The 20,735-nt window shown below is 35.8% G+C and overlaps 1 protein-coding gene across 3 annotated transcripts in view; it reads right to left on the reverse strand.

Annotated features, from left to right (window-relative positions):
- FAM185A (family with sequence similarity 185 member A) overlaps positions 1-20,735 on the reverse strand; it is an 89,618-nt gene that overhangs the window by 49,685 nt on the left and 19,198 nt on the right. For all 3 annotated transcript variants that reach the window (XM_079931730.1, XM_079931731.1, XM_079931729.1), the window contains exon 5: positions 13,122-13,163. In XM_079931730.1, coding sequence (XP_079787856.1) covers positions 13,122-13,163 — 42 coding nt within the window. The remainder of the gene's footprint in view (positions 1-13,121; positions 13,164-20,735) is intronic.

Consider the following 20,735-nt stretch of genomic DNA (forward strand, 5'->3'; position numbering starts at 1 on the left):
TGATGTCAACTACTAGCTAAAACTATATATAACCAAATAAATAGATATTTGTGATATATACTCTGCTATTAAGCAAAGAATAACAGCTAAGCTCAAAAGGCTAAAATTCCAAACTTTTCTATTTTCCTTCAGATAAAGGGAGAATTCTCTTGAAATTGTTCAAGCATGTTCAGAAAATTCTTCTGCATTTTTATAATTTCACCTCAAGTGTCAACATGTAGATAACTAAGGAACAGCAACACAAAAGATATCTCTTGATTTCTGCAACTTGATTCCTACACTTCCAAATCTACACTAATTGCAAGAACAAGGAATGAATTTTATATATAGGATGTAAAGGATTTGCAAAGGCAGAATTTTAAGGTCACTTCAAGGAAAGTTTTCTAAATTAATGCCCTGCTTAGGTATTCTATGTTAGGGAGATAGCATATAGGAGGCTGGGCTTATGAGAGACACACAAGGCAACCCCTACTGCTCCCCACACCCCCCCAAAAAACCTATGAAGATATTCTTTTTTAAAAGATATAATTACCAGTATACAGCTTTTGGCAGTGCCTTCCAAAAGAGGCAACATAGGGCAGGGAAAGTAAAGCCGGGTGAGCAACTTCTATTCCACCATTATCTACTATCAAGCTCTGCTTTCTCCTGTTGACTTTTTTTAAATGGAAGATGACCAGGTATTCCAGAAGAAGATATTATTTTTAAAAATATGAGTCTAGGTAAAATCAGGGTTTTGATATACATAATCAAAATTTTTATAGCACTTCAGCTTCTAAGAGACCTCTATATGTATTATGGAAATTAGGAAGAACAGGGATGTAGGTTAGAATGTATTTACAAAATCCAAGTGACTGATGATATTACCTAAGAAGCTAATCAATTATATTATCTAAACTAGAATTAAAGAACCATAATTACACATATTCTTCTTAAAGGAATCATGGAGATGACACAATCCATTTTCTTGAAATCAGATAGTATAATACCTAAATCACCTCTAGTCTCATAGTATTCCAATTTGATACTATTATATGGCCTTTTCTCTATATCCATTCCAGTATTTTGAAGCCTCTGCTAATCTAACAAATTTCCCTCTCAGGTACCTAAATCACTTTTTGTTTCTTTGTAATTGTTTTGCTTCTACTGATCTCAATTTCTCAAAATCCAAGTTACTCAATTGACTTTAATTAGGGTGTCATGATTTGCAGAGTTGCCTTCAACTTTCTCCAGCAGATCTTTTACTCTAAGGAAAACACAAACCAATCAATCAAGAAATTTCAAATAAACATTACCCACCTGTCATCTTTGGGATTAAGGCATCAAACCCCAAATTTCTCCAGATTCATAACAACAATGGTTTTTAGACTCTACAGCAGGGTCACCAAATTAGAGCCCCCTCTTGTTTTTCTTAATAAAGTATTATTGTAACAAAGACACAACTATTTGTTCCTATATTGTCAATGGCTGCTTTCATGTTAAAGTGAGAGAGGTCCGTAGTACAGATAGACCGTGTGGCTCACAAAGTTTAAAACTTTTACTATCTGACCTTTTATAGATAAAATCTGCTGCTCCTAGAGCAAAACATTTTGTTTTGAGTTTTTCCCCAAAAAAAAACAAAATGTAAAATTTGATTCTATTTAAGACAAAGAGATTTACGAATGAAACCAGCCCTTTTTTCTAAGCTTCAGTAATGTACACAGATAGGTATACAATTCTTGCTTATAGAAATGAAAAAAGTTGTTGTCTTAAGGTAGTTCAAGCTTTTCATTGACCCTGACTGCTTACTGTTTTCTAGGGGTAATAGAGTTGCTTCCATCCAATTTACTAAAGTGAGAAATAGCACATCACCAAGTAGATAACTAGGACTTTGCTGACTTGCTTAAATATTGTCAACTTTCTGTTTATTTGTTTAACCTCTTAAGCAGTATGCTATTATTAAACAAAAAATTTAGCAATGTTTTTTGACTTATGAAAGAGCTCGAATGGGTTCTTGAAAAATTGTATGGCATCTCCTGACCCAGTTGTCAGCAGAAATGGGACGTATTCCCACAAATCAGTGACTTAGGTCCAGATATATTCAAAGGAAGAAACCTATCACAGGATCTAAACAGCTTTGATTTCTATATAAATGTTGGATGATTTCTGCTGTGCTCCTCTCTCACTTCCTCTCCCATTCTCTTTTCCTCCCTTCTTTTTCTGAATTAATGCTTGATATGAAAATATATATAATATTTTGAAATGATAGTACAATGTTTTACTCTTTTTAATTCATTTAATAAAATGTCAGGAATATCTTTCTATATTGTATACTATAGAGCTAGGTTATTGTTATTGTTAAAGGCTGAGTAATATTCACTTTATGAATGTACCATACTATAATTATTCTCTTACTGGGAACAACTTAAAATGTATACTCTCTTTTGCTATCACAAACAAAGAGATAAATGCCCTCATGCATATATCTTTATATCCTTACCAGATTTTTCCTTGAGATAAAGTTCTAAAAGAGGAAGTGCTAGAGCAAAGCAAATGTAGATACTTCCAATTCTGATATATGTTTCCAAACTGACCTACAAAATGGTTGATCAATTCATACTTGAACTAACAACTGATAGGAATCTCTGTTTCACCATAACTTTCTCAACAATGGATATTATCAATGTTTTAAATCATGACTGTTTATATTTAGATGTTTTGGATTAGCAGTAAGGTGCAACAACATTGTACATGTATATGGACTATTTCTCCTGTGAACTGCTTGTTCATGTTTATCCATGTTCCCATCCCACTGATTGTTCCTTTTCTTCTCATTTGTTGTACGTACATATGGATGGAGATTTTATATATGTATCAGATATCTTTCTAGTTTGTTACCTGTCTTTTATTCTGGTTTATATATATACATATATATATATATATATATATATATATATATATATTTTTTTTTTTTTTTTTTTTTTTTTTTTTTGCGGTACGCGGGCCTCTCACTGTTGTGGCCTCTCCCGTTGCGGAGCACAGTCTCCGGACGCACAGGCTCAGTGGCCATGGCTCATGGGCCCAGCCGCTCCGCAGCATGGGGGATCCTCCCGGACCGGGGCACAAACCCGTGTCCCCTGCGTCGGCAGGCAGACTCCCAACCACTGCGCCACCAGAGAAGTCCTCTGGTTTATATTTTATTCATACAGAAAAAAAAAATCAATCAACTCAGAATTATATACCTAATGATAATATTCTTCCAAAAAGAAGGCAAAATGAAGACTTTTTTTTTTTTTTTGCTGTATGTGGGCCTCTCACTGCTGTGGCCTCTCCCGTTGTGGAGCACAGGCTCCGGATGCGCAGGCTCAGAAGCCATGGCTCACAGGCCCAGCCGCTCCGCAGCATGTGGGATCTTCCCGGACCGGGGCACGAACCCGCATCCCCTGCATCGGCAGGCAGACTCTCAATCACTGCGCCACGAGGGAAGCCCCAAAATGAAGACATTTTTGATGAGAGAAAACTAAGAGAATTTATTGCCAGCAGACTTGGACTGACTATAAGAAATGCTAAGGAAATGATACCACTTGTAAAATCATATTTTCAGGAAGAATAAAGAGCACTGGAAATGGTAAATATCTAGATAAATATAAAATATTACTTTCCTCTCTTTTAAGTTCTTTAAAATACATATAACAATATAAAGCAAAAGTCTTATCAATGAATCAGTATTAAGGGATCTATAATATATGTAGATATAAGATAGCCTATACTATAAAGAACAAGAACAGGTAAATGGATCTATCTGGTTGCAAGTCTTGTGCATTTTATATGAAGTGGCATAATATTAATTCTAAATAGACTGAGAAAAGTTAAATTTCTATATTGAAATCACTGGAAACTCCAATAAAAAATGCAAAAAGGTATAGCTAAAAAGTCAAAAGGAAAATTAAAATGGAACTCTGAAAAATATCCAATTAATGCAAAAGAAGTCAAAAAAAGGGAGGAAGAAAGAAACAAAAATAGAAGGGACAAAATAAATAACAAAATGGTAGACCAATACCCAACCATAACAATAATCATATTAAATGCTAATAGACTACACACTCCAATTAAAAGATAGAGAATTCTAGGGACTTCCCTGGTGGTACAGTGGTTAAGAATCCACCTGCCAATGCATGGAACACGAGTTCGATCCCTGGTCTGGGAAGATCCCACATGCTGTGGAACAACTAAGCCTGTGCGCCACAACTACTGAGCCTGCGCTCTAGAGCCCATGAGCCACAACTACTGAGCCCGTGAATCACAACTACTAAAGCCCGCATGCCTAGAGCCCATGCTCCGCAACAAGAGAAGCCACCACAGTGAGAAGCCTGTACACCGCATCAAAGAGTAGCCCCAGTTCACCGCAACTGGAGAAAGCCCGCGCACAGCAACGAAGACCCAACGCAGCCAAAAATAAATTAATTTTAAAAAATTTTAAAAAAAGAATTCTAAAAAATGAATTTAAAAAAAGCAAGTTCCAACCATATGCTACGTATAAAAGATCCTTTTTTAAGCATAAGACCGATTGAGAGTTAATGGACAGAAAAAGATACACCACGCTAACATTTAGCATAAGGTGGCAAGAGTGCCTTTATTATTATTAACATTAAGCATAAGAAGGAAAGAGTGCCTTTATTATGATTAGACAAAGTAGATTCAAGACAACGAATATTACCTAAGATAAAGAAAGACATTTTATAATGACAAAAGGTTTAATTCACCAGGAAGACATAACAATCATGAATACGTATGTACCTAAATAACAGAGATTCAAAAGCCAAACGTAAAGCTGACAGAATTAGTTGAAAACTTTAACCCCTTCTCTCAGCAACTGACACAACAACTATAACAACAACAAAAAAATCATTGCATTACACATCATTTTAAGGGCATGTAGCACTAGGCTAGAACCACAGGCCGGATGATAAAATAAATCATAATAAATGTAAGACAACTGAAATCACACGGAGTATGTTCTCTAACCAGAATGAAATTTAATTAGAAATCAATAAAAACAAGAGATCTAGAAAAATCTTAAATATATGAAAATTAAACAAGAGACTTGTACAGACCAAAGATGAAATCACAAGCAAAATTTAAAATCTTTTAAAATGAATAATAATGAAAAATGCAACATTCCAAAATTTGGGGGATGCACTGCTTAAAAGAACTTATCATTTAAAAACTAATATTAACAAAGTCTAAAATCAATGACCTAACATTTTACCTGAAGAAGCTAGAGAAGAGCAAAGGGAATTCAAGGTAAATAAAAGGAAGAACAAAATAAAAAGCAAAAATCAATAAATTAGAAAACAAACAACAGAGAAATTAAGAAAGTAAAAAGTTGGTTCTTTGAAAAGATCAACAAAATTGATAAAGTCTAGCCTCATTAATCAGGAAAAAGAGAATATAAATATCAATATCAGGAATGAAACAGGGGTTATCAGTATAGATCCTATAGGCATAAAAATGAGTATAAGGGAATACTATGAACATTATGTGAACAAATTTCACAATTTAATGAAATAGACAAACCCCTTCACAATACCACTTACCAAAATGTAATACCAGATAAAACAGAAATAGAATAACAGAATATCTATTAACAAAATTTAATTCATTATCAACAACATTCCTATTTGCAAGGAAGGTTTCACTGGTGAATTCTATCTAATATTTAAGGAAGAAATTACACCAATCTTACATAAATTTAGAAAAGAGAAAGGAGGGAATCTATTCAACTTCATTTTATAAGGACAGCATAATCCTAATAGCAAAACCTACAGAGATTTTACAAAATAAAAAATTACAGATCAACATTCATCATAAACATGAATGCAAAAATCCTTGACAAAATATTAGCAACCCAAACCCAACAATGTATAAAAAGAATAATAAATCATGATTAGGTACGGTTTATCCCAGGAACACAAGGTTGGTTAACATGCAAAAATCAATGTAGTTGATCATATTAATAGAGTAAAAAAAGAATAAAACATGCAATCATTTCAATAAATACAGAAAATGCATTTGACAAAATTCAACAACCATTCATGATCAAAGAAAAGAAAAAAACTTTCAGAAAACTAATAATAAAAAAGAATTTCCTCAGTCTGGTAAAGAACATCTAGAAAAAGCCTGTATAGCTAACATCATACCTAAAAGGTAAAACAATGAATGCATTCCCTCTAATATTGTATACTAGGATTGGGAACAAGAGTAAGGAATCCTACTTTCACCACTACTATTCAATATCGTACTGAAGAACCTAGCCAGCCTAATAAGGCAAAAGAAAAAAAAAGGAATACAGATTGGAAAGAAAGAGGTATAACTGTATTAATTTGCAAATGGAGTGACTGCCTACATAGAAAAGAATTCTGGATTCTAAAAAATATGCTATTAGGACAAATAAATAAATTTAGCAAGGTCACAAGATATATGGTACATGTATAAAAATCAATTGTATTTTGTATATACCAGCAGCAGACCATTAGAAAAAGAAATTTTCTAAAATTCCATTTATAATAGGGTCAAAAACACAAATAAATTTAACAAAAGATGTGTCAGACCTCTACACTGGAAACTACAAAACAAGATGACAGAAATTAAAGATATATATAAATGAAGAATTACACTATGTTCATGAATTGAAAGACTCAATTTTTGTGAGTGTCTCCTCTCTCCAAACTGATTCCAAATATAACTGCAACTGGATTTTTGGTAAAAAAATTGGTAAAAAATTTTTGGTAAAAAATTGACTAGCTAATCTTAAATTTTATATAGAAAATCAAATTCAAAACACTTTTAAAGAAGAACAGGGACTTCCCTGGTGACACAGTGGTTAAGAATCTGTCTGCCAATGCAGGGCACACGGATTCGATCCCTGGTCCGGGAAGATCCCACATGCCATGGAGCAACTAAGCCTGTGCACCACAACTAATGAGCCAGTGCTCTAGAGCCCACAAGCCACAACTACTGAAGCCTGTGCACCTAGAGCCTGTGCTCCACAGCAAGAGAAGCCACTGCAATAAGAAGCCCACGCACTGCAAGAAAGAGTAGCCCCCGCTCATCGCAACTAGAGAAAGCCCGTACACAGCAGTGAAGACCCAACGCAGCCAAAAGTAAATAAATAAAATAAATTTAAAAAAAGAAGAAGAACAAATTTGGAAAACTACCTATTTTAGAGACTTACTATTTTTTTTTTATTTTATTGAAGTATAGTTGATTTACAATGTTGTGTTAATTTCTGCTGTCAAGTGACTCAGTTATACATATATATATTCTTTTTCATATTCTTTTCCATTATGGCTTATCACAGGTTACTGAATATAATTCTCTGTACTATACAGTAGGACCTTGTTGTTTATCCATCCTATATATACTAGTTTGCATCTGCTAATCCCAAAGAGACTTACTGTTATAAAGCTACAATAATCAAGACAGTGTGGTACTAGCCTAAGAACTGACAAATAGATCAATGTAACAGGAGAGACAGAACAGAAACAGATCCATACTTATATAGTCATTTGATTTCAGACAAAGATGTGGAAGTAATCCATTGGAGAAAGGAAGTTTGTTCAACAAATGGTGATGTAAAACTAGGTATTCATATGGGAAAAAATGAATCTTGATTCCTAACTCACAACAAATACGAAAATCAGAGATGGATCAAAGGTAAAAGCAACAATTTTAAAGCTGTTAAAAGAAACAAAGGATAACAGCTTCATGATTGAAGGCAGACAAAGATTTCTAAGGACACAAAAAGCAATAACCATAAAAATAACTGGTAAATTAGACTTCATCAAAATGGAAATCTTCTCATCGAAATACACTGTTAAGAAAATAATCAGGCAAGCCAAAGGCTGAGAGAAAATACAGAAAAACAATATCTGGCAACGGACTTGTTCCTAGGATATATAAAGAACTCCTACAATTCAATAATAAAAAGAAATACCCCAACGGAAAAAATAAATGGGCAAAAGATCTGAACAAAACTTCACAAAAGATACACTAATGACCAATATGCACACGAAAAAGTGCTGAAGGATGGACCTAGAGATTATCATACTAAGGGAAGTAAGTCAGTGTTGGGAAAACTAGTAAAATGGTCTTCTTCAGGCTTCAGAGGCAGAAGCAGGCCTCTGATCGACCTGTGACCCTGCCTGGACTGCATGCCTGCTTGCACACCTAACAACTGCTGCTAGCAAGTCAAGCAGCACTTACGATAAGAAAGGGAATGGGTCTTGGAATTTCTTGAGCCCTGGGGACCTGGCCAGTCCCCTGGGGTCTGGAAAATCTTGTGACTCACATGATGAAATTAACAGCATTGTTACAACTGAACCAGAGCTGAATTTTTGAGCAAAAACTGCTAATAGTTTGCTGCCTTTAATTATAAACAGAAGCCCCCAGAACTCCAATCTGAAGTCTCACCTGTGTGATGCACGTACCACCCAGGACCCTTCCCAACTGGGGCTTCAGATTGCTGTTACTTGGGACTTCCCAGCTGCTGTCTGGATCTGGAAGTAGGTGTTGGCCCAATTTGGTGATGTAAATACCCTGTAACATTTTTTTAATATTCTTATTCTTCTCCTTCTAATGATTTTATATTAAAATTAAGTTAAATCACCTCTCATTAAAGAATTGATTAAAACTTTGTGTGAGACGAGTGGTTATTTTGGCAGCGAATCCAATGAACCTTAAAACCTAAAGCAGGCTTTCGGCAAAACAGTCAGAGAAAGACAAATAACATATGATATCACTTTATGTATAAACTAAAATATGATACAAATGAACTTATTTACAAAGCAGACTCACAGACTTAAGATTACCAAGGGGGAAACGGGGAGGAGGGATAAATTAGGAGTTTGGAATGAGCAGATACAAACTACTATACATAAAATAGATAAAACTATATAGCACAGGGAACTATATTCACTATCTTGTAATAACCTCTAATGAAAAAAGAATATGAAAAAATATATATGTATAATTGTATCACTTTGCTGTACACCAGAAACACAACATTGTAAATCAACTATACTTCAAAAAAAAAAAAGTGCTGAACACCATTAGCCTTTAGGGAAATGTAAATTAATACCAGAGATATACTACTATCCACATGCCAGAATGGGTAAAAACAAAAAGACTGACAATAATATATGTTGGTAAGGATATGGAGCAACTAGAATTCTCATACACTGTAGAAGAAAATGTAAAATGGAACTTTGGGAAAAGTCTGGTAGTTCACCATAAAACTAAACATAAACATACCTATTCAAACCAGCAATTCTCTTTTTTAAAAATTATTTTACTTGGTATTTTAGAATTTAATCCATATTTTATTGTCACCCCCTCACCTGCCCCCTTCATTTATTTATTTGGCCATGCCGTGTGGCTTGCAGGATCTTAGTTCCCCGACCAGGGATTGAACGCAGGCCCTCAATAGTGAAAGCGTGGAGTCCTAACCACTGGACCACCAGGGAATTCCCTCAAACCAGCAATTCTATTCCTAGGTATTAAGAAGGAAAAAAAAATACATATATATATATGTGTGTATGTGTGATATATACACACATATATATTATATATACACATATAAATAAAATAAATATATATATACATACATATATACATACATGTAAAATAAATACATACACACAACATGGGATTGAACTGCACAGGCCCACTTATACATGATTTCTTTCACTAAATACATACTACAGTACTACACAATCTAAGGTGGGCTGAATCCGTAGATGAAGAATCACAGATGCAGAGGGCCAACTGCAAAGTTATATGTGGATTTTTGACTGCAGGGAGGGTTGAAACACCTCCTGCACTGTTCAAGGGTCAATTATATATATAATATATATATATATATATATATATATATATAAAATCTCCATATCCATAAAATAACTTGTCTAAGAATGTTCATAGCAACTTTATTTACAATTGCCCAAAACTAGAAACAGCTCAGGTAGCCACCAACAGGAGAATGGATAAACAAACTAAGCTTTCTAGTCACCTGCTTCCACGTTGGCACCCCTCTGATACAACAACTATTAAATACAAGTTGTATTTAAATACACCCTGCTACCACCCTGTTGTAGTTGGAATAAAGTCCCAACTCCTACCACATCTACAAGGCCCTGTGATCTAGAGCTCTCACTTACCTCACCTCACACCATTTTCTCCAGAAGTCTCCCTTCTATATCTCAAAAATTATAAACTAATTCCATTTTAAGGGCTTGCACTGGCTGTCCTCTATCTGGGCAGCTGTGCATCCAGAATTTTACATGCCTCTTTCCCATTACTCTGGGCTTAATGCAAATATCTCTGCTCCAGACCCTCCCCGATTGCTAAACTAAGTAGCTTTCTTTTCCCCTCTCTCTATCCCATTACCCTCTCTTATTCATTGTACTATGTGAAATTATCTTTTGTTATTTACATACCGACTGTTTTTTTTTCTCAGCCCGAAGGTGAGCATAAAGACATCTTGTTGACCAACATATTCCTCAGTACCTAAACGAGTTCCTATTATAAAGCAGGCACTCAGTAAATATATGTCGACTAGTTATTGCCATATTCAGGGTTGTCTTCAAATGCTAACACAATCTTAAGATCAATATAAACAGTGACATAGTTTATACTTTCTTCCAAAGTCTTAATAGAGATATTCAAAGAATGAAAGGAATTTAAGAAATGAACACTTCCCTTATTATTCAGGTTAAACATTGAATGACTACCATGCATTGGGCTGTGCTTTACATTATTTAATTTCTCAAAAACCTTGGGCTATATGGGTGGTAACCATGTATAAAAATGCAAATTCAGAGAGATTTAGTAATTTTTTCAAAGCCACACAGCTAACATGTGGTAGGACCAAAATTCAGTCTTCTAAAGTCCATGCTTTTCCACACTATCACAGATCATGATAACTTAATAAATGCATACTTTTTCTCTTATTTTGAAAGATTCTTCCAAAATAGGACTCAAAATTTATCAATGATGTTTACAAAATTAGAAATTCAACCTTTATTTACCTTCACTTATTTGGAATTTTTAAGAACAACCTAAAGCCACAGATGCCATTTATGTTTCACTGAAGAAAATTATAAAGGCTCATTAAATACTTCTATAATTGTGGTCAGTTATACTTCTTAACACTGAGCTCAGGTAATTTTCTCTGAATGAACAGAGATTTATTTAAGAAAAATAAAACACTTTGCCTTAAAATCTCTCTAATACTTAATAGTGGGAAAAGGGGAAAGTTTATAGGGGAAATTAACAAGAATTCATAATGTTAATCAATTATACAGAGTGCGAAACCATCTTCAAAGATGTAAATTACTGATCATTTCATCCTTGCTATTACTATTCTTTTTCAGTATGGATAAATAACCCATTTATTTCCAGTTTTAGAGAGAATGGTTTTCCCTTTACGTTCCCACAATTCCATCCAACAATAATACTAGCATTATCGTATTATATTAGATTTTAAGTATTCCTCAAATTCACATCTGCCTAAAGGGCCTGCTAGTGGGTAATGAAACTTCTTATGCCTCCCAATTTGGAATATTCCCCTTCTTTTTCCTCCTTCCCTACTGCTACAAACTCCACCCATGTCTAGGACTTTCTCTCCTCAGCTAGCTCAGCTTCTCACTAGTGTACCTTTTTTTCACCCTAGAAACTTCCCTTACTATCCCCAGATGTACCCTCTGATGAAATGGCCTGAAGAGTCAGCAGTGAATTTTGCTTTCTCACTGGAAAAGAGGTAAATCCTGTCATGTTTTAGTTAAAATGATTTATAATCATCACTTAGGAAGCCTTTATCTTCTATTTATCCCTCACTGAACATAAAAGTTATAATGTCTAGAAAACTTAAAAAAGGATGTGCATTCTAAGCCAGAGAATCCAGAAGGAATGATAGTGAAAAGGACTGTTGGGTATATTCACTATTTCAGTCAGCACAAAGAAAAAGCAAATGTCAAATGTCAAAAAGGACAAAACCAGGAGGCCTGGCATTCACACTGGCAATAAACCACAGCTACTCAATAAAGAGGGAGTTTCCCATCCCCAAATCCCCACCCTCTAAGGCCTAGAAAACAACCACCACTCTTAGAGCTCACAGTGTTCCTTCACCCAACAGGCAAGCAGGTGCTATTTGGGTTAGAGAAAAGCTGTCTAAACTATCTGGAAGAGAGTTCCCCGGTGGTGCAGTGGTTAACAATCCGCCTGCCAGTGTGGGGGACATGGGTTCAATCCCTGGTCCGGGAAGATCCCACATGCCACGGAGCAACTATGCCCATGCAACACAAACTGAGCCTGCGCTCTAGAGCCCGCGAACCACAACTACTGAAGCCAGCGCACCTAAAGCCCGTGCTAGAGACCGTGCTGCGCAAACAAGAGAAGCCACCGCAATGAGAAGCCTGCACACCGCAACGAAGAGTAGCCCCCGCTCACTGCAGCTAGAGAAAGCCCACGCACAGCAAAGAAGAACCAACGCAGCTAAAAACAAACAAACAAACAAACAATCTGGAAATGTGAACTTTTGCTCCCACAGGCACAGCATCACATGTGGTGATTAGGTCTAAAGTACCACTAGCCACTATTAGTTCTGGCCTAGGATTAGAATAATTACTATAATTTAAATGGCTATTATTTATTGAGTATTTAAGCATATGTCAGACACTGTGCTAAAGTACTTTATATACTTCACTTAATCCTTACAAGAACCCCATACGATAGGTACTTACTGTTATTTCTATTTTTTTCAGATGTGTAAGCTGAGGTACAGAGAAGTTAGGTAATTTGCCCATGTGTAGAAAGTGGTGAAATCAGAATTCTAACAGTATTCTGATTGATACCAAACCTATAATTATACAGTATTTATAGGATGATGAACCAATGAACTTGCAGAAATAATTTCACATATTCCTATACTGGGTCTGCCTATATTTGACTAGGCAGAATCCTAATAGGTATATTTGGATCCTATTAGGTTCATCAGCTAAACTGTAGACTTTATTTACTCTAATTAAATATCACAAATATAGCTATTTTAAAAAGCACACAAAATTTACCAACTGCTTAGCACATACCTACTGTGATGTTACCCATCTTGCTTTGTAATGTTATATTACCTGTAAAAGAGAAAAAGACAACTTTATACATTAGGGATAATCTAAAAAGGAACTGTGTTAATGGTATCCTAAAACATGGTTAGATACCCACAACGTTATTTAATAACATTGTTATTATTGTTGGCAATTTTTCTCAGATCACAAACCTAGTGAGAGATTCAGTTGCAAGTCGAAAATAAACACATTTAGGCAACTATATAAATTCTCTTCCTCCACCCCACCTTAATCTTTTATAGCATAACTAAAAAACAAACCCCCATACTTTCCAGGAAACATGGAAGAAAAATAATGATTCTTCTAAAACCCTAAAATGAAAAAATTACTTAAATGTGCTCAATACTCATTTTCAATCTAAACATCACAATATTTATCAGACCACACAAAGACAAGTTTTGAACCAAATAACACTAAAATAATCCATGGAAAAAAGTAATTACTATTATTTTTCAGGCCAGTTTGGCATGTCTATCTGTTAGATTAAAGTGGTTTCTGTGCCAAGAGTTTAAAAGTTTTGAGGCAGGAATAATGAAAACACTGAAATACAACCAACAAAGAAAAAAATCTTAAAATATTTCCACCTTTCAATGAAAATATATTTTCCAGGATACATATAGGATATTACAACCATTCTTCCCAGCCCCTTCCTCCAATACCAAAAACAGTAGGATTTTTCTTCATATGTGTTTGCGTGTATAATTACTCCTAGAGTCATACTACCTATATTTACTGCACTGAAAGTGTAGGCAATATTGTCTCTTCTACCATAATTCCAAAACTACAGTAAGAAGTAAAGGAATAACTTATCTCAGAATTAATCTAGAGTAAGTGAAATCACTTACTTCATTTCATGCATCTTGTAAATACTGACATGTATCAGTACCCGGGAAAAAGAAAAAAAAGGCACTTGATTCATTTGTCCAAAGTCAAATGTGCTCTAAAAGTTTTATATTCCATCATACTTCATGTGAATATATGAATAAAATTGGGCTTGTGTGGGCTTCCCTGGTGGCGCAGTGGTTGAGAGTCTGCCTGCCGATGCAGGGGACACGGGTTCGTGCCCCGGTCCGGGAGGATCCCACGTGCCACGGAGCCGCTGGGAGCCATGGCCGCTGGGCCTGCGCGTCCGGAGCCTGTGCTCCACAGAGGGAGAGGCCGCAGCAGTGAGGCCTGTATATCGCAAAAAAAAAAAAAATTGGGCTTGTGTGAAGTTAAGCTTATAAAACTATTTTCAAGTTTCAGTAAGTTACAAGGTTGTGAAGAACCTCCTGTTAAATGGTTAAGTAAATAAATATTATTTCATTGGTGTGCTCTAGATACTCTTCCAATTTTCAACTCCAGTAAATGCAGATTCACATGCAAGTAGTAGCCAAAGATCTTCTAGCTTCTAAGATGGCTTCCAATGATCCCTGCCTCCCGGTATTCATGCCCTTGTATAATCTCCTCCACTCATGTGTAGGAGATTTGCTTTGTTTTTACCAAAGAGAATACTAAGGGCAAAAATGATGGGATGTTACTTCCAAGACTAGGTAACAAAAAGATTCTGGCTTCTTCTTCTTGCCAGCTGTCTTTTGCTCTGATGGAAGCCAGCTTGCCATGTTGTCAACTGCCCTATGAAAAAGGACCAAGAGCAAGGACCTGAAAGAGGCCCCAAGCCAAGAGAATCTAAATTGAATCCTGCCAACAACCATGAGTGAACCAGGAAGCAGATTCTCTCTTGGCTGAACCTTCAAATAAGCCCATGGCCCCAGCTGATACCTTGATTACAACTTTGAGAGAGATCTGGAGGCAGAGGACCCAGTTAAGCGACACCCAGATTCCTGACCCATTCAAAGTGTAAGAAAATAAATGTTCGTTGTTTTCAGCTGCTAAATTTGTTACACAGGATAAGGTAACTAGAAAAGATTTTGAAAGCTGGAAGTGGGGTGATGCCACAATAACTAAAAATATTGGAATAGCTTTGGAACTTGACAGTAGGCATAGGCTGGAAGGATTTTTAGGAGCATGGTAGAGAAAACCTAAATTGCTTGAACAGTGTGTTAGTAGAAAGCTGGACTTTGCGTCTACTTCCCATGAAGGCTCAAAAGGAAGAGAAGAAAATGTTTTTGGAAACTGGAGGAAGGCAGATCCCTGTTAAGTAGTATTGGAAACTCTGCAACACTGTTACTATCAGTAACGTGGAAAGTAGGAAATGTGCCTAATGAACTGAATGATCTAGCCATGGACTCTGCCAAGCAGAGTCAAAGTGTGGTAGGTGCTGCCTATTTTTCCTTGGTGCTTCAGTAAAATGCAAGAGAAGAAAGATAAGCTAAACTAAAGAAAGGACTGTTAAACAACAAAAAGACCAGAACATGAATGATTTTGAAAAGTCTGAGCTTCTCAAGACGGCCAAAGATGCTAAAGGTAAGAATGGCTTCTATACAAAGTCTGAATCCAGGGCATGGCCAGAACACGGCCTAAAAATGAAACTGGTGGATTGACTGTAAAATCTTTTGTTAAGAATCCAGAAAGCTCAAGGGTGATACCTCACAGTATTAATCAGTTATACAAAACGTCCATTAAACAGATTATGGGTATCTCACAGATCCTCTCAGTCAAACAATAGGTCCTCTAGAAAGCTTCAGAGTACTGTATCTTAATAACTCTGCGGAAGTCCATATTTTGAAGAGATTCTTGGCTGTGGCTTTTATCTAATGGAATAAACCCCAATATGATTCACAGGAGGCTGACAAAATATTTGAGAGAAGTGTATCAGCAAACACATTGCTAACTTCGACTGAGAGGGACAGTGACAGTACAAAGTGAAATGAGACCATTCAACCCCCAAAATTCTGCTGGCAGGAAGCAGACTGAGGAACCTCCTCAGCTGCAAACACATGCTACATTTCATGAAAAAGGAAGGATGACTCAGAGTGCAAAGTCTGGAACCCTGAAGAATTATTGCAAGGCCTTGAGATCTAATCAAGTAACCTCCAACGTTTGCCCACCTGAATTTCAAAATCATTATGGACCAATGACTCCTTTGTGCCCCTTATTTTCTCCTCTTTGGACAGGAAAGTCTATGGAAATTATCCTATGCATATCCCATCCTTGTATTCTGAGTGTGTAGGTGGTGTATGTGGGTTGAGGGGTCTAAAGAACTTGTCTCTTCAGTTCACAGGTCTTCAGATTCAGAAGAACAATATTTGAGTTATATTTAAGCAACTATACCCAAGGAGGCTCATCTACATCTGGATCTGATTTTGATGTAGAGATTGTGGACTCTGAGGAGATAATGTAATGGGATGAGACTTTGGGAACCTTGAAAGGAAGGGAGTGCGTTTTGCGTGTGGGAAGGACCCGAATCACTTGCAGGGGTTGCAGAGAACAGACTGGCCATCCAAAACCTTATAGGCTATCTGGGGAGATGCACATATGAGAAGACAAAAATTAGAATTTATTAATAATTATAAGTGAATGTTGTAACTGAACAGTATGAATTAGTTGCCACAGCCGTTCAGAGGAAACAGACTAAAATGACCTGGCATGAACAGGGAGAATAGTGATACTGGAGATATCACCAGAGTGGAGGTTTGAAATGTGGGTAAAATTTGATGCTGAAGGGAAAGGATTTTGTGGAAAAAATAATGAAGTAAGCAAAGGTAAAAAGGCATAACGATGCACGCTATTATTTAAATCATGCTCATCAGTTAGGCTGGAGCAATTAGGCAAGTCTATGAGGACAGGGATTAAGTCTTTCTTATTTAGTGTTATATTTTGAGAGCTTAGTATATTGCCCAGTACATAGTAAATACTATTATTTTTTGAACAAATGTTCAAAATTAGTTTGGAAAAATAGGTAAAAATAAATCTGTAGAAGAACCATAGAGTGCTTAGTCTACAGACTTTATCCTATACTGAAGGGGTCAGTGAAGAATTTCAAGATAGGCAGCAATACAAGAAAAACATCTTGCATTCCTTCCTAATCTTTAGGAAAATTAAGCTAGTGTGAGACGCTCAGAATTCTCTTTACTGTTTTCACTTTATGAATACTTCAAAAATAAGGTAAAGCAGACCCCTGATATTTGTGATTTTAACTGTTAGTAAAGAACTATGACATGGTTCTACAATCAGTCATTTAGCTAGTAATAAGTTCAGTCACCCACTCGCAAGACAAAACTTTGGAGCTTTATTACCTTATACTAGTCTTCAGTGAATGCAGTAAAAATGTACTTTTTTAAATGAAAATAGAAAACGTGGTCTTTCTCAAAAAGTTAATCATTAGTGCTTGTAATGAAAGTGAAGTGATCAAGAAAACAACGGTTTTAGAGCCATAAAATAGAAGCTTTAGATCCATTAAAAAATGAGGACTAGTTCACATTATAGCAGAATCTGTACAGTCTCAAACTACCTCTCTCTTGAATGTTAGAGTTCTGTACAGTAAAAGCATAACAGAACAAGAAAAGTATGGAACTAATTTTAAATATAAAGAATATATCAAAATATTTTTATCAACACTAAAGGATTTTTAAAGCAATAAAAAAATATTCTCCACGTATATCAAAATATTTAGAAAACCTCTACCCTAAACAGAAATATCCCAAAGTCTTTAAAATATACAACATGGAACTCTTGTCTCCAATACTTTGTGGAATAAGGTAGAATATTGTAAAGTACACAAATCAACCAAATGGGCATTACTAACACAATTTTCTATATTTTGGTTTCACCCATTTCATCTCCAACCACTGAAAATAAACAAATCAACTATTTGAGAGGAGTATATCTTTGCAAAAGCCTTCCTTCCAATAAAGCAGATGCCATATGGTCTGTAATAATTATGTGTGCTGACTCTTCTTTCAAGTTATGAAACTTTTCCACAAACCCCAATTTTTGAGAAAATATATAGTTCTCCTTAACTAGCAACTCTTCATTCTAGTGTGGTCAGAGGAAAAATAAGCTATCGATTTAAAGATAAACATCAGTTTATTTTTCTTCACTAAAATAAATGTAATTATGGTTAAAAACAGCACATATACTTTCATAATCCAAACAGAGAAAGCAAATATCCTTAAAAGTTAAATCCTTTTTGTGCTTCTTTTTTAGGGGGAGGGCTGCAGGAGCAGGAAGAGAGAGATTTTTTATTTGCAAGCCACAGGGCTAAATGGTAAGAACACAGAGAAATAAAACATGACCTTTGCTCTTTAATAATGCAAGAATTTATGGGTCAATGGAAGGCCAGAGATGGGGGAAGGCTGCTTTAGCTGAGTACTAAAATATTACTAAAAGTCAATGAGATAAAGAAAGCCGGGAAAATCATTTTAGGAAGACTATAATTGATAAATATGATCAAGGGCTCTGATCGAAAACTCAGAAGTAAAGAACAAGTAAGAATATACACAGGAAGAAGTAAGACACTGTGTAATTCTAGAAGACAAAGCATAAGGTCAGAAAAAGGAATTAGTAAGTTAGCTAAGTCACTGAGGCAGTAGAAAAGGGTTTGGGTAAGAGAACGCCATGCTCAATGTGCCTTTCTAATAACCAGCCACAGCTATAGTGAAGAGGATGAATTTGAAGAAGGCAAGACTGGAAGCAAACTTACTGTTAGAGTTGAGGCAAGAGATGACAAGAATATGAATTAGAATAGTACAAGTTTGGGTACTTCCCTGGTGGTGCAGTGGTTGAGAATCCACCTGCCAATGCAGGGGACACGGGTTCGATCTCTGGTCTGGGAAGATCCCACATGCCGCGGAGCAACTAAGCCCGTGCGCCACAACTACTGAGCCTGCGCTCTAGAGCCCGTGAGCCACAACTACTGAGCCCACGTGCTGCAACTACTGAAGCCCACGTGCCTAGAGACCGTGCTCCGCAACAAGAGAAGCCACAGCAATAAGAAGCCCACGCACCACAACGAAGTGTAGCCCCCGCTCGTCGCAACTAGAGAAAGCCCACGCACAGCAATGAAGACCCAACGCAGCCAAAAATAAATTAATTAATAAAATAAAATAAATAAATTTTTAAAAAACCAAACGAACAGTAGAAGTTTGAAAGAAAAAACTGGGATAGATTGAAGAAATATTTAGATGATAAAACCTACGTATACTTTGGGATTGATAGATGTGGAAGGTGATAGAGGAATTTAGGGTTACTTCTAGATTCTAGCTTGGGAAATTAGGTACATGGTAATATTAGAATCTGCAAATGGAAATAAAGGAGGAGGATTATATTATGGATGAGGTTGGGGAGGTGAGGGCTGGGAAAGTAGGAGAAAAGAAGTTAGAAATGTGAAGTCGTTTGAGAAGCCTGTAAAGATCCAAATGGCTATATCTACTAAGCAGATGGATGTATAAGCTGGAAGTCAGCACTAGAGATACATATTTGAATTATCAGAATACAAGGGTAGCTGAGACTCAAAAGTGTATAAGATGCCCAAGGAAAAGAAAGAATGGAAAAAACAATGAAACAAGGATGAAATCCTGGAGAATAGCAAGGGGGTGTGGAAAGAGGAGGAACTCATAGACATTTGAGAAAGAGCAATTATAAATATAAGATGTGACACAGACTGCCAGTACCCCCCTAATACCTGTGTGCCTTTCTCCTTCCTTAGAACACACTAAACTCTTTATCTCAGACTCCTGCAGTTAAAGTCATTTGAAAACATTCTGGCTAACAAATTTCTCACATGATCCTCTATGATCTCTCTTCCTTTAGTGGAAGCTTGGAAGCCACACACTGAAAATGGCGGCATCAGCTTCATGGAAGGAGCCCAGTCCCTCTAAGGACCTGAGCAGAGTCAAAACACTGCATGAAATAGCAACATATTTTATCATACGTCTAAATCATGAAAAAAAAAAAACCTATGCTGTCTGTACCACAAAGGGAGCTGTAATTCCTCTTTGGTATTTCATATAAAAAAGTTTTAAGTGTCCAGATTCAACATTAACATAAATTATCATGTGTTAAAATGACAAACAAACTTCACAATGAACTTAAGAATAAACACTAGAATTAGAACAAAGCATTTTCATGAACTTCATGAAGAGTTCCATTCAATCCAATAAAAGTTCCTTTCTTTTAAAATTTTATATTACTTCTGACTTTCTAAATTCACAAGGCAGATTTATAAATTCACCAGAGCCTATATGTCCTCCTTAAAGCAAATTGAGGCATTTCTTTGTGCTATCAAAATGATCAACTTTATTTGTATAGTTTGTGTAACTTTTACTTCTGTGAAAGTTTCCAAAATCCAAAGTAATTATTTAAGGAACAGTTTAAGGATGTACAAATTGCTAAATCTTTGGGGAACAAAGGACTTCTGAAGTACAGAAAAATGAGAGAACTAATAGTCATCAATTTATGTATTAATGTATGTTCCCAAAGAGTCTAAAATAAGACCCTAAGTTATATAGGGAATCTAAATATCTTAAATGCAGTTTAATTCATTAATCATTTATTCCAAATAATAACATAAGTTAAATATAAAACACTAAAATGACTGTCATGAGTACTCCTACATATTAACCCTAATTAATTTGTTTAAATTATGTCATAAATAAAATCAATCCCAGCAAACCATTTCAAGGAAGCTTTTCTTTC

This window comes from Stenella coeruleoalba, assembly GCF_951394435.1.
Source record: "Stenella coeruleoalba genome assembly, chromosome: 9".
In the NCBI taxonomy this organism is placed as follows: domain Eukaryota; kingdom Metazoa; phylum Chordata; class Mammalia; order Artiodactyla; family Delphinidae; genus Stenella; species Stenella coeruleoalba.